At 45.7% G+C, this 12547-nt stretch overlaps 1 protein-coding gene across 7 annotated transcripts in view; it reads right to left on the bottom strand.

The window, feature by feature from the left end:
• Positions 1 to 12547, bottom strand: part of LOC130918623 (adenylate kinase 7-like) — a 219082-nt gene that overhangs the window by 90990 nt on the left and 115545 nt on the right. For all 7 annotated transcript variants that reach the window (XM_057840478.1, XM_057840497.1, XM_057840487.1 and 4 more), the window contains one exon: positions 124 to 214. In XM_057840478.1, coding sequence (XP_057696461.1) covers positions 124 to 214 — 91 coding nt within the window. The remainder of the gene's footprint in view (positions 1 to 123; positions 215 to 12547) is intronic.

The raw sequence follows: 12547 nt of genomic DNA, 5'->3' as shown, positions 1-12547 counted from the left end.
GTGTGTGAATACATGGCGAGCACAAAAGTACAATAACAGGACAAGAGTTTTGATCAGGAGCGCCATTCCTCCCAATCACTTAGTATTGATGAAACAGTAAGATTTTATATGTACTATACTCACCTTAACAATGTCCTCCATGGTGTTGTTGGAATAGTCCACAGCTACCAAGTAATAGGGCTTGGGCTGATGCTCAATTATTTTTTTAATGACACTACAAAAAAGCAAAACAAAAAATTGCTTAAGTAAATGGATGAGGAACATTTTCTTGCTCACATGCATTAATGCAACTACGGAGAGAAGTACTCTGACTATTGGGATTACAAATGGGCAGTGGCGATTAGGCCGTTAAAGAGTAGTAGCCACCCATTTGCATACCAAGGGCATAGGTTTGGTCTCAACAGCATAACCTGCATGTACACTTTTTGCCGGGGACGGGACATTAATAAGACCAAACAGATTGGTTGAACGATGGTCAGGGCTACATTTCTCACAAATAACAACCTAATTAATTGGTAGGCTAAATGATTAATGCAAAATAAATCTATATTTAATTGTTCTAACTTCATCAAAAGCATCAAAAACTACTAAAGAAAGACTGGCGAGCAGTGGTTGGGGTTGTGTTATACATCCACTAGATGGTGCTGCGCTAAAGGGAATGCCATTCCATGATGAACCAATACTGAGCCAAATACAGCATAAGGCGCACTGTCTGGTTTTGAGAAAATTGAAGGCCTTTAGGTGCACCTTATAGCGCGGAAAATATGGTAGTTTTTAAACAAAATGAAATGGAAATAAATGCACGGTTTATTAAAATTATTTTGTTGTTATGACACGTAGTAACACGTATGTTAAAAGTTTGCATTTTTCCAAGCCTGGAAGCTCATTCTCTCTCTACTGATTGATTTTCCTAAAAGTATTACAATGGTAATATATTTTCGCAATTACAGTAATCCCTCACTACTTTGCTGTTTGACTATCGTGGTTTCTCGAATTCGCGGGCTAAATGTACATACATACATATGGCGGAAAACACAGACAAGACTGAAAAAGAAGATTCTGCTTTTGCACCCCTCTTTACAATAATCTGCTGTGTTTTAAGCCAAAACAACTGTTGTGTTTGATAGAACAATATGTCTATATGCTGCCATAGCAGATTCATGGTGCATTAAGCCCCCAAACTATTTTTAATTTGTCCATTTTACCCTGAAAATTTACAGATGTCGCGCAACCGCTTTTGTTTCAACCCAGCCATAAAACTCAAAGTAATTATATTTATTGTTCAAAATTTGTCGTTTTTAGCCTAGAATCATTAATTGATGTCTCATATTTCATTTAAAAAAAAATTACTTATAAAAATTATTCACTCACATATTTTAAACTTTTAAACAGATTTTGTCACAATGAAAAAATGGCGTCTGTAAAAAAGTCACCGTATCTACCTCACAACTATCGCTTAGTTTTTTTTTTTTTGTTTTTTTTTTTTGTTACTGTCGCATTTTCTCCGATACGTTAGATAATAAATAAACGATCCAAACAAAGAAAAATTGAAGAAAAAAAAAACATTTAAAAGGTAAAATATATGAAAAAGGAAATCTCGACCACTCCTTGATGTCTGCGATTTCTGCATCGCGACCCTTGTAATATTACCATGTTTCACCCATAAAATCCCCCAAAAATCCAGGTGTGGCCATTCACAGCTGTGTCTTGACACTCGGTGATACATGCTACATGGAGTTTTTGGACCGAAACAAGGTGAATACGCGATATCTCGTTAAAGTCATGGCGTCTGCAACTCTGCTCTCGCATGCTCTCACCTCCAGATTGGGTTTTGCTGTTTAAAAAAACAATATATTTTTTTTAAATGCCCCCCTGTTCAAAATGTTTTCTTCCCCCAGAAAATTGAGATTTTAAGCTTTCCAATGTATATCATATCTTCAACATACACAATAAATACACACTTGTTAATAATGTCCTAACTATCCAGGAATGTAAAAAATAAACATTTGTCTCAAGAGAGCTCAACATTGTCCGTCTAAATAAAGAAATTACATAGAACTGAAAAAAGTATTAGTCAAGGTATAACAAAAATAAATAAAAATGGAGCATTCCTTCAGGTAAAACACTACTGCTTTTGTCCACAAGCACAGCCAAACTCAACAAAATACAACAACTTTTTACCTCAAGATATGATTAATGCAAGTTCCGGCCCAACTTCGTAAAACTGATCCCCCCCAGTGTCTCTTTGAACAATGGCCCAAACTATGTAATATATAAGCCCATTCCCGCCACTGAAAAAAAAGTATGAAAACTTTTTTTTCCCCCAGCAAAACAAGAAGCCTATTTCCGCCAGTGGATGTTTTTTACTTGCTGGTGCCTTTTTCTGCCAGTGGAGGAAAATAGATATATATATTGTAGTGCCAGGAAGGAGTCGGAGGCAGAGTACCGTGGTCAAAACTTGAAAACATTTATTTCTCAACAGAGCAGAACTTGCACACCAAAGCACGAGGCACCAGGCTAACAGAGCTGAGTGGAACACCTTTAAGGGTCCGGGAGGAACTCACTCACTACACGTTCCTCTGAGTGAATTATATAAACAGTAACGCCAGACAAACCCCCCAAGAATTCACTTATACACAAAATCCCTAAACTTGGGGGGTACGATCGCCCGTCCCTAACGTGTACGCTGGAGAGGAGCGGCAGGGCCAGAAACAGAGGGGGAAAGGGTGCCTCAAGCGTCCAGGACAGAGGAACAAAAATTCTTAAAGGGCCGTCATACGGGAGGCGCAGCGGACTGCGATGCGCACCATGTCTGACAAAGATGAATTTCGCGGAACTTAACGAGGACGGAATACGTACCTCGGGCACACAGTGCTGTGAGGTCGGAACCGGGGCAAATCTGCGGGCAAAATCTAGCAAGTGCCCTTTGACCTAAGACAGACCACGGGGCAGTCACATCAGGAAGAAAATCAGCGGGAACACGCAAAACCTGGCCATAAATCAACTCTGCAGAAGAAGCGTGCAGGTCTTCCTTGGGCGCACACCGAAGACCAAGCAACACCCAAAGAAGCCTATCCACCCAGTCCCCATCACTCAAACAAGCGCAAAGGGAGGCCTTCATGGAGCGGTGAGAACATTCACAAAGACCATTTGCTTGCAGGTGATACGCGGTGGTGCGGTGCAGCTGAACCCCCAAGCTGTCGCCGATCGCACCCCACAACTCGGACGTGAACTGCACCCCACAGTCAGAAGAAATATCAGACGAAGTCCCAAAACGTGCGACCCACGTCCCTATAAATGCACGAGCCACATCAGCAGTGGACGTGGATGACAAAGGAACCGCCTCAGGCCAACGTGTGGTCCTATCGACCATGGTGAGCACGTGCGTGAACCCATAGGAAACCGGAAGAGGCCCCACCAAGTCCACATTGATGTGGTCGAAACGCCGTTCAGTGACGACGAAAGTTTCAGAGGCGTTTGACACTGAACTTTAGCCCATTGACAAGCGATGCAGGAATCGGCCCACGCCAGCACATCTTTCTTAAGGCCCCGCCACACAAATTTTTGCGAGACCAGCTTAGCAGACGGTTTCCGACCGGGATGAGAGAGGCTGTGTACTGCGTTGCATACCTTACGCCGCCAGCGCGCCAGAACAAAGGGGCGGGCAATACCGGTAGAGACGTCGCACCACAAGGATACGCCAGTGTCGCCCACTGGAACACGTTGTAAGTGCAGGTCCGAAGCAGTAGACTTGAGCGTACAAACACTCTCGTCGTGCTCCTGGTCAAATGCCATGGCAGCGAAATCCAAACCGAGCTGAACTGCGCCGGCGAACGACCGGAACAAACAGTCAGCTACCAAGTTGGCTTTCACCGATACATGTCTGATGTCGGTGGTGCACTTGGAAATATAAGAAAGCTGGCGCTGCTGATGTTCAGACCATGGTTCGGTCATGCGAGACATTAAAAACATGAGGGTTTGTGGTCGGTTTACGGGTCGGCCCTCCAGGAGAAAATGGAAATGGCGCACCGCTAACAGAGGGCCCTGTCAAAAGCACTATACTTGTGCTCGCGAGGAACCAATTGGCGACTGAAAAAGGCGAGCGGTTGCCAGGCACCGTTAACCCATTGCTCATAAACTGCTCCCACCGCAAAATCGGACGCATCGGTGGTAAGGCCAACGGGGGCATTAGGCAGGGGGTGCGCCAGCAACGTTGCCTGACCAAGCACAGCCTTGGTAGCTTCGAATGCAGCTAACCATTTTCCAGATCAATCCATGACGTGCTTGGGGGATGTACCTTTGAGCGCCTCGTATAGCGGGCGCATGACGTGAGCCGCATGACGCACGAAGCGGTGGTAGTAAGCCACCATCCCCAAAAATTCTCTCAGCTCGCGAGCCAACCACGGATGGCCTCAACCTTGGAGGGAAGTGGGACCACGCCATCCTTGTTCACGAGATGGCCGAGAAATTGTATGGATGGAATGCGAAAAACGCATTTTGCAGGATTAACAAAGAGACCGTGCGCCACCAGCCTGGTGAAGAACTCCCGGAGGTGTCGCACGTGGTCCTCAACGCTTTTGCTTGCAATAAAAATGTCGTCCAAGTAAACAAACACGAACGGCATATCGCGCAAAAAAAAGAGTCCATTAAACGTTGGAACGACTGAGCAGCGTTTTTCAAACCAAAAGGCATTCTAAAAAATTTGAACAGCCCGAACGGTGTAACTACAGCCGTTTTGGGGACATCTGTGGGGTGGACGGGCAGCTAATGATAGCCGTGCACCAGGTCAACCTTAGAGAAAACCACGCAACCAGCAAGGAGGGCAGAAAAATCCTGCACGTGAGGCACCGGGTACCGATCGGGCACGGTAATGTTATTGAGTCGACGATAGTCCCCGCACGGCCTCCAACCCCCGTCATGTTTGGGAACAATGTGAAGTGAGACGACCACAGGCTGTTAGAGCGGCTAACAATCCGTTCCATGTTATCAAATTCAGCCATAGCAGCAGACAGTTTAGCAGGATCTAGGCGGCGTGCGTGGACCGGAGCGCCCGTTGTCGCGATGCGATGCTCAACACCATGCTTAGAAAAGACCGCAGAGAAGGTGGGATGCATGAGGCTCGGGTACTCACTCAGAAGTCAGCAAAACACATTGTCCTCCGCAAGAGAGCTAGAAAAACAGACGGGCTCACCCCTACTCCTGACACCTAGAATGGAAAAGAAAGTCTGAGAGTCCACCAAGCGTCCATGCAAAACGTCCACCAACAAGTTGTGTGCGCAGAGAAAGTCTGCCCCTAACAGGAGAAAGGCTACATCCGCGACTAGAAACTCCCACAGGAACCGCTGGGTAACAAAACGCAAGTTCAAAGTCTTCAGCCCGAACGTCCGTATGGGCTTGTCATCTGCCGAACGCAGTGCCGGACCGGTGGTATCCACAGACGCTTCTCCGGGGACCACTGGAAATACACTCCTCTGAGCGCCGGTGTCACACAGAAACTTGTGACCGCAGAGCGTATCCACCACGAAAAGCAGCTGGTTTGGAGCGCCCACTGCCCCGGCCACTACAGGGGGCGGGCTCCGCCGTTTCCCGCGTCGTAAGTGCAAGGCACGAAGTGGGCATGATAAAAACACCAGCCGTCACGTTGGTAGCGTTCCTGCCGGTTCCCACGCCGGTTGGCCGGCTTCCGCTGGTCGAACGTCGGGGCCAGGAAATTGGGCGAGGCCTGCACCGGCGCCAAGTGCTCGTGAGCTGCCCGCGGCGTCGCGGTGAAGTATCTCTTGGCCTCCTCAGCGAGAGCGCGTGGGTCGGAGACGTCCGAATTGCCGAGAGCGGTGTGCACGTGAGCCGGTAGTTGACGCAGGAACAGCATCAAGAACAGCGAATTAGGCGCCTCGTTGCCCAACAGGTTCAGCATGACATCCATGACTTGTGTCGGAGTGCGCTCGCCAAGCCCGTTGATCTCCAGCAGCCAACGCGCACGCTCGAGTCGGGACAGTCCATACACCCTCAAAAGGTAGTCCTTCAGCGCGTTATACTTATTCCTGGCCGGAGGGGAGGTGACTAAACGGGTCACCTGGGACGCTACCCTATTGCTCAGTGCCGTGAAGACATGCCAGAACTTTCTTTCGTCATCTTCAATACAATGAAGACCGAATAGCGCCTCGGCCTGTGCAAACCAGGTTTTGGGCGCCGACTCCCAGAACTCAGGCAATTTAAGCACGACGTTCGCAGCCATCATGTTCGTCGTGGTCCTGGAGACTGCAGGTCCACTGTCGGGGTCACCAGAGGCGGAGTATCGTTGTCCAAACTTGAAAACATTTATTTCTCAATAGAGCAGAACTTGCACACCAAAGCACGAGGCACCAGGCTAACAGAGCTGAGTGTAGCACCTTTAAGGGTCCGGGTGGAACTCACTCACTACACGGTCCTCTGAGTGAATTATGTGAATAGTAACGCCACTATATATATATATATATATATATCTTTATTTATTATTATTTTTTCTATTTTATTTTTTATTTTTTTTACTTGTCGGAGTCTTTACGTACAAGCTATGCTACTTGTAGGTTCTAGCCGATAAATACTGTAGATGTTGCACTCAACAGTAACCTTATCCATGACTTTGTGAAGGTACCATAAACTTTCTCTCGACAAAATGAAGTAAATCATGTGTATCATATAGTTTTATTCACCCAACCATTGTGTACAGGTGCCGTGTCGCACTACGGTTGGCAGGGGGCAATAGACCTCATAGAAGTGTGTCACTAACCGTCAAATTATAGTTGTTTTGGAGGAATCTCCCAATATGAAAATGAGCCTCGAGACCTTGGAGAGAATGCTGAAGAAGATACAATTGTGGTGGAGATGAAATAATTTATTATTATAATTATGATGCTCTAACACATGCTATTTAGGCTCGAAGTACTCAGTACGTCTGTTTGTGTAGGATAGTACAATTATGTTCTATTTGACTACCAAATTATGTGTTTTGCGTCACAGCTAAGATATCATTAACTTTGCTAAAAATAGTTATATAACAAAGAAATGGAAAACACTCATCTACTACAGGTTTACATGAGCTTTTTACCCTAAATAATAAATGCAAGTGTTGCAAGTTTTTTGTTCGTTTACAGGTCAAAAAACGCTGTTAGGCACGCAACAACACTTAGTGTACGTTGATGGACATATATCAAGACTACATGCAATCTACTTTTTACACATGCTGCCTAAAGTTGTGGATGACTTTGATGATGGAAAGCTCGAGTTATGCTCCACCTTCGTTAATGTTTTTCTAATAACTTTATAATTGTGACTTGTTTTGCACATGCACCACTTCTTATATATAAAACAAGAAATTGGATCATGTTGTCTAAAAGTTTTTTTGTGATCAATATCTGCAATGAAAAAGAATTACATATTACTTGTGTTTACATGGGACATGGATGATGAGCTCATAATAATACTCTAACTGTAATCCAACCAGATTAAAAATACCCTCTAGTATTTCCTTGTACCATCAAAATCCGTTGCAGCACTGCATTCGGCAACTGTACATAGCATTATTGTAGCACAGAAAGTCACAGAGCTTCATCTACGTCATGCTGGATCCATTTGGAGATTCCGTGGCTTCCTCTGGTTTGATTTTGCATTTTAATTTTGTTTACACACGACTTACTTCAGTCGCACTTCATGTTGTTCTGTCTAAACCGGAAGTCCGTAGCCAGAAGTGTATAAAAAAATTAAAAATTCCACTGGCGGAAACAGGCACCAGCACTTTTTTTTTCCACTAGCGGAAACAGGCAGCAGCAAATAAATTAAGAGAAAAATATATAAATAAACTTTTTTCCACAAGCGGAAATAGACTTCTTGTTTTGTTAAGAGTGGTTTTGTTTTGTTAGTGATGGGAATGGGCTTCCATACAGTAAGGACTTAGATAGAAAAATATAAGTGGAGTGGACATGGGCCAGATGTACAGCAAATTCCGGTCCAACTTCGTAAAACGGATCCGCCCCAGTGTCTTTTTGAACAATGGCACAAACTCAGGAAGGAGTCACAAACCGGATCAGCAATATGTTTTGTGACAGGAGTAGTCCAAAGTAGCAGAGTTAATTTGGTGAAGCAGATTTGCTTGTCAGCTCTCGCCTGACAGGTGAAGAAGACGAAAAGACGCCTCCATCAGCTCTTCTGGGGGCCAACCATGGACAGTCCAGAATAATGGCGTGACATCATGTCTTGCACAAGGAACGCCTGATAATTCCATGACTGTGAATTTAAAGCGCTGAGGCTGACAAAAATCTTCAACTCTGGTTGGCTCGGTCACAGTGATGCACAAACTACGCAGACCAATCTGCAAACAGACAATTACCCTAAACAACACCCAAACACACCCTTCTTCCGGCCTCCCCTGCCGTAGCCTTCAAAAAACTGAATGCTTAGCTAACAGCTGTCGCTTCTCAGCAACATTCTTGTTTGCACGTTGTTTGTTGACCCTGGATCCAGTTTGCCTCAATGTCTGGGACCTATTTGCCTTGCCGTTTGATTATCAACTTGCATAAATTGTCAACTGGTTCTTGGCGAGCCTTCTTTAAGCTTTTAAACATAAGAGTTGCGCCAGTGTGACTCCAGCTGGTTGGCGGCGTGGTTCCGGTGATTTGGCTGGAAGGTCAGATTCCAACAAACCACAGATAAAAAAGTTTTTGAACTAAAAAAAAATATAATTAAAAATTTGCATTTGAACATTTAATTTTTCATTGAAAATGTTTTCTTTGATTGAAGCAATCCATTTTGAGTTTGGGCCATATTGTGGGTAGGAAATGTAATTGAATATTATTGAAGTTATTTTTCCTTTGAAATTATTCATGTTTGAAGCAGCTCATTTTTCAATGAATGATAAATACACAAATGTCCCACCCAAAATGTGGTCCAAATTATTTAATCAAAATAACCTTCACTTCAATCAAAAACAAAACTTTTTTGTTTTTGTTACGTTTCTGGGTGAGTGGGGGACCCAAATGCAGAGAGGAGACGCAAGGTAGCAGTGATAACAATTGTTTATTGCGGAATATGAAAGAATTCTCTGTCCAAAAGATCAGGCAGCAGTTGGTGAATGACCAGGTGAGTTCTCAAGGCAGGCGAGCAATGTAGGATCTGTAAACAAAAGCAACGTGGGCAGAATAGAGGCTATACAGTACTTGGAACAAAGCGAACGCTGAGTCACAAGCTCGTCGAGTAAAGTAGTTGATCTAGCGATGAAGTGAGGCCAGGGACTGGCTTTAGTAGGCCGTTAACGATGATCGACTGCACCTGGTCCCAGGCTCACTCATCTGTCCAATCTTGCAATCAAGACACACACACACAAAAGAAGGAGGAGGAGCAGGGCTCAGGGGCTCTAACAGTACTATCCCTCCTACGAGCGCCGCTTGGTGCATGAGCCAGATGACCAGGGTGCTAACGGTGAAAGTTTTGGATAAGGGACCGACACAACACATGGCGGGCGGGGACTCAGCTGTGGTCCTCAGGCCCGTAACCCTCCCAGTCCCACCAAGTACTAGAGACCCCGACCTCGCCAGCGGTCATCCAGCAGCCTCCGGAAAGTGAAGGCGGGATGTCCACGATGTGGAGGTGTTGGCACAGGAGGAGACAGCGGACTGGATGAGACAGCCTTTATTTGGGACACATGGAATGTTGGGTGGACCCGAAGAGAGACCGGGAGCTTGAAGCGAACAGCGCTTGGGTTTACGATTGTCACGATCTTGTAGGCACCCACAAACCATGGCGACACTTTTTTGGACTCAAACTTGAAAGCGATGATATGGGTGGTGAGCCAGACCCGCTGTCCGATGATGTAAGTGGACGCAGGGGTGTGGCGGCGATCAGCTTGCGCCTTGGAGCTTGAGGCCATGCAGAGCAGGGCAGTGCGAGCTGTCTTCCAGACCCTAGCACACTTACGCATGTGGGCTTTCACCAACAGAACAGCACATTCTGTCTCCTGTGACGGAAACGGGGGAGGTTGGTAACCCAACAAGCATTGACAAACCTGAGGAAGCGCTGGGTGTTGTGCGCATATTCGACACAGGCAACATGAGACCACTAGGAAGAGGGATGCGTGGTGGATTACAATGCAGGGCTGGGGATCTCGGTCAGACACAATATCAACTGGGATTCCATGAAGACAAAACACATAGTGGACCAGCAGATGAGCTCTCTCCTTAGCAGATGGGTAGCGCAAAGAAGCGAGCAGTTTTTGAGAAACAGTCTATGGCTGTGAGGACGAATGTGTTACCCTTGGAAGGTGGGAGACCAGTGAAAAAGTCCAGGGCAATGTGCAACCATGGGCGTCCAGGACCTGAAAGTGGCTGAAGAAGACTGGGCTTGGTGGAGGTTTTATTCCGGGCGCAAACTGTACAAGCAGTCATAAAGGCTCTTGCGTCTCCTTCAATGGAGGGCCACCAAAATCGCCGTCTAATAAAGGTCAGTCTTCTACGCACGCCAGGGTGGCATGTCAGGGCTGTGGAATGCCCCCACTCCGGCACCTGGGCTCGGACATATTGAGGCACGAACAAAGGGTTCCTGGGGCCTCCTGGGTCTGCTTGAATTCGCTTGGGCCCGCTTGACCACCGACTCAATCACCCAGTTGAGACTGGCCACAAAACAGGTTAGGGATAGTATGGGTTTGGGGTCTGGTCTGTCACTGTTGGGTGCAACCTGGCGGGACAGAGCGTCTGGCTTGGTGTTCTGCGATTCTGGGTGGTAAGACAGAGTAAAGGAGAAGTGGTCGAAGAAGAGAGCCCCCCCTTGCCTGCCTTGAGTTCAACCTCTTGGCCGACCGAATGTACTCAAGGTTCCGATGGTCAGTCCAGATGACAAATGGGTGCCCCGCCCCTTCCAGGAGGTGGTGCCGTCCCTTCAATGCAAGCTTCACCGCCGAGCGCTCCTTGTCACCAATCCTGTAATCACGCTCTGCCACTGAGATCCTGCGGGAAAAGAAGGCGCATGGGTGTACCTTGCCACCCTCCGAGTGCTGGGAGAGCACGGCTCCCACTCCTAGATCCAAAGATCGACAATAAACTGGCGTGTTAGGTCAGGGTGACAAAGGACAGGTGCGGAACTGAATCGCTTCTGGGATCGCTGAATGCCAATTTAGCTGCGCTCGTCCACTTGTATGGTGCAGACGGGGAGCTGAGGCCTGTGAGGGGAGAAGCAACCCAGCTGTAGTTCTGATCAACCGCTGGGAGAAGCTTGTGAATCCCAAGAGGTGCCTGGGCCAAGAGGTGCCTGGCCCAATCAATGACAACAGTCGCCTTGGCAGGGTCCATTTTCAACACTCCCTTAGTGACAACAAAGCCAAGGAATGTGTTATGAGTAGGGATGGGAATTGATACGATTTTTACGATTCCGATTCCATTATCGATATTGCTTAACGATTCGATTCTTTATCAATTCTCTCATCGATTCTAATTTCGGGAAAAAGAAGAACAAACATTTTGATTGGCATCGAGTTTGTTTAATCAGAAGTCACAACCTTACAAACTCACAACGAGGTCAAAAGAGGCCCAAAGCCTCAATATTAACTGTGGCAATAAGTGGCAAATGCACAAGAATGTGTAACATTTTACTGATACATTTTTCTAATAGAAATAAAAAATATTGGTATATATTGGCATATAGGTCGTTGTTCTACCTTTGGCAATATGTGTTAAAGCAGCGGTCCCCAAACTTTTTCCTGTGAGGGCCACATAACTTTTCCCTTCTCTGATGAGAGGCCGGGGTCACTTTGTAACAGAAAAAGTGTGATGATTGCAGGAGTGCATAAATGTAAAAAAAATATTGTTTTTCAGAAAGCCACAATCAAATATCCCTCTGTGGATTCTTCACGGAACAAAAGTAAATAAAATAAAATAAAATAAAAATAATAATATAATATAATAATAATAAATAATAATAGCACTATTAATTAAATAGATAATAACCAAATAACCCTCTCTGAGTTATTCACTGAAAAAGGCCAGCAAATAAATAACACTACTGAGGGAGAAAAAATTAAAAAAATTCAAAATGCTCTCTGGAATTGTTCAGGGGGCCGGACCAAATATGGAGTCGCGGGCCGTAGTTTGGGGACCCCTGTTTTTATTTACCAGTATACTGAAATGCATGCCTTTTAATTTTTATGGTGCTTTCACACTCAAGTGGTGGCGCCCTTGCGCTTCCTCACGCGAATAAGAACGCGCTCACGTGAAGAAGAGCGCACTTACACGGCGAAGAAGAAATGCCGCATCCAAGCAAGTGAGCGAGTTAGTGAAAAAGGGAAACACTGCCACGAGCCTACGTTCTTTTTAATGTTTGTAAAATACCTACAGAGGCAACGCCTGTATGTATCATCTTCTGTGTTGTTGTTGTGTGTTTCACTCGCGATCGGACACTTAAATCCAGTTGTGTAGTGGTTTAAACGATGTGCTAATGCTAGTGAACGCATGCTAACTGTTTGTTATTACTGTGTTAGCAGCTAATCATTGCTGATTTACGTTGAGGCAAACCTGTTTTTTTATTG

This window comes from Corythoichthys intestinalis, chromosome 1 (genome assembly GCF_030265065.1).
Source record: "Corythoichthys intestinalis isolate RoL2023-P3 chromosome 1, ASM3026506v1, whole genome shotgun sequence".
Lineage (NCBI taxonomy): Eukaryota > Metazoa > Chordata > Actinopteri > Syngnathiformes > Syngnathidae > Corythoichthys > Corythoichthys intestinalis.
Note: the sequence above shows the minus strand (reverse complement) of the source record. Positions and strands in the feature narration are given on the sequence as shown.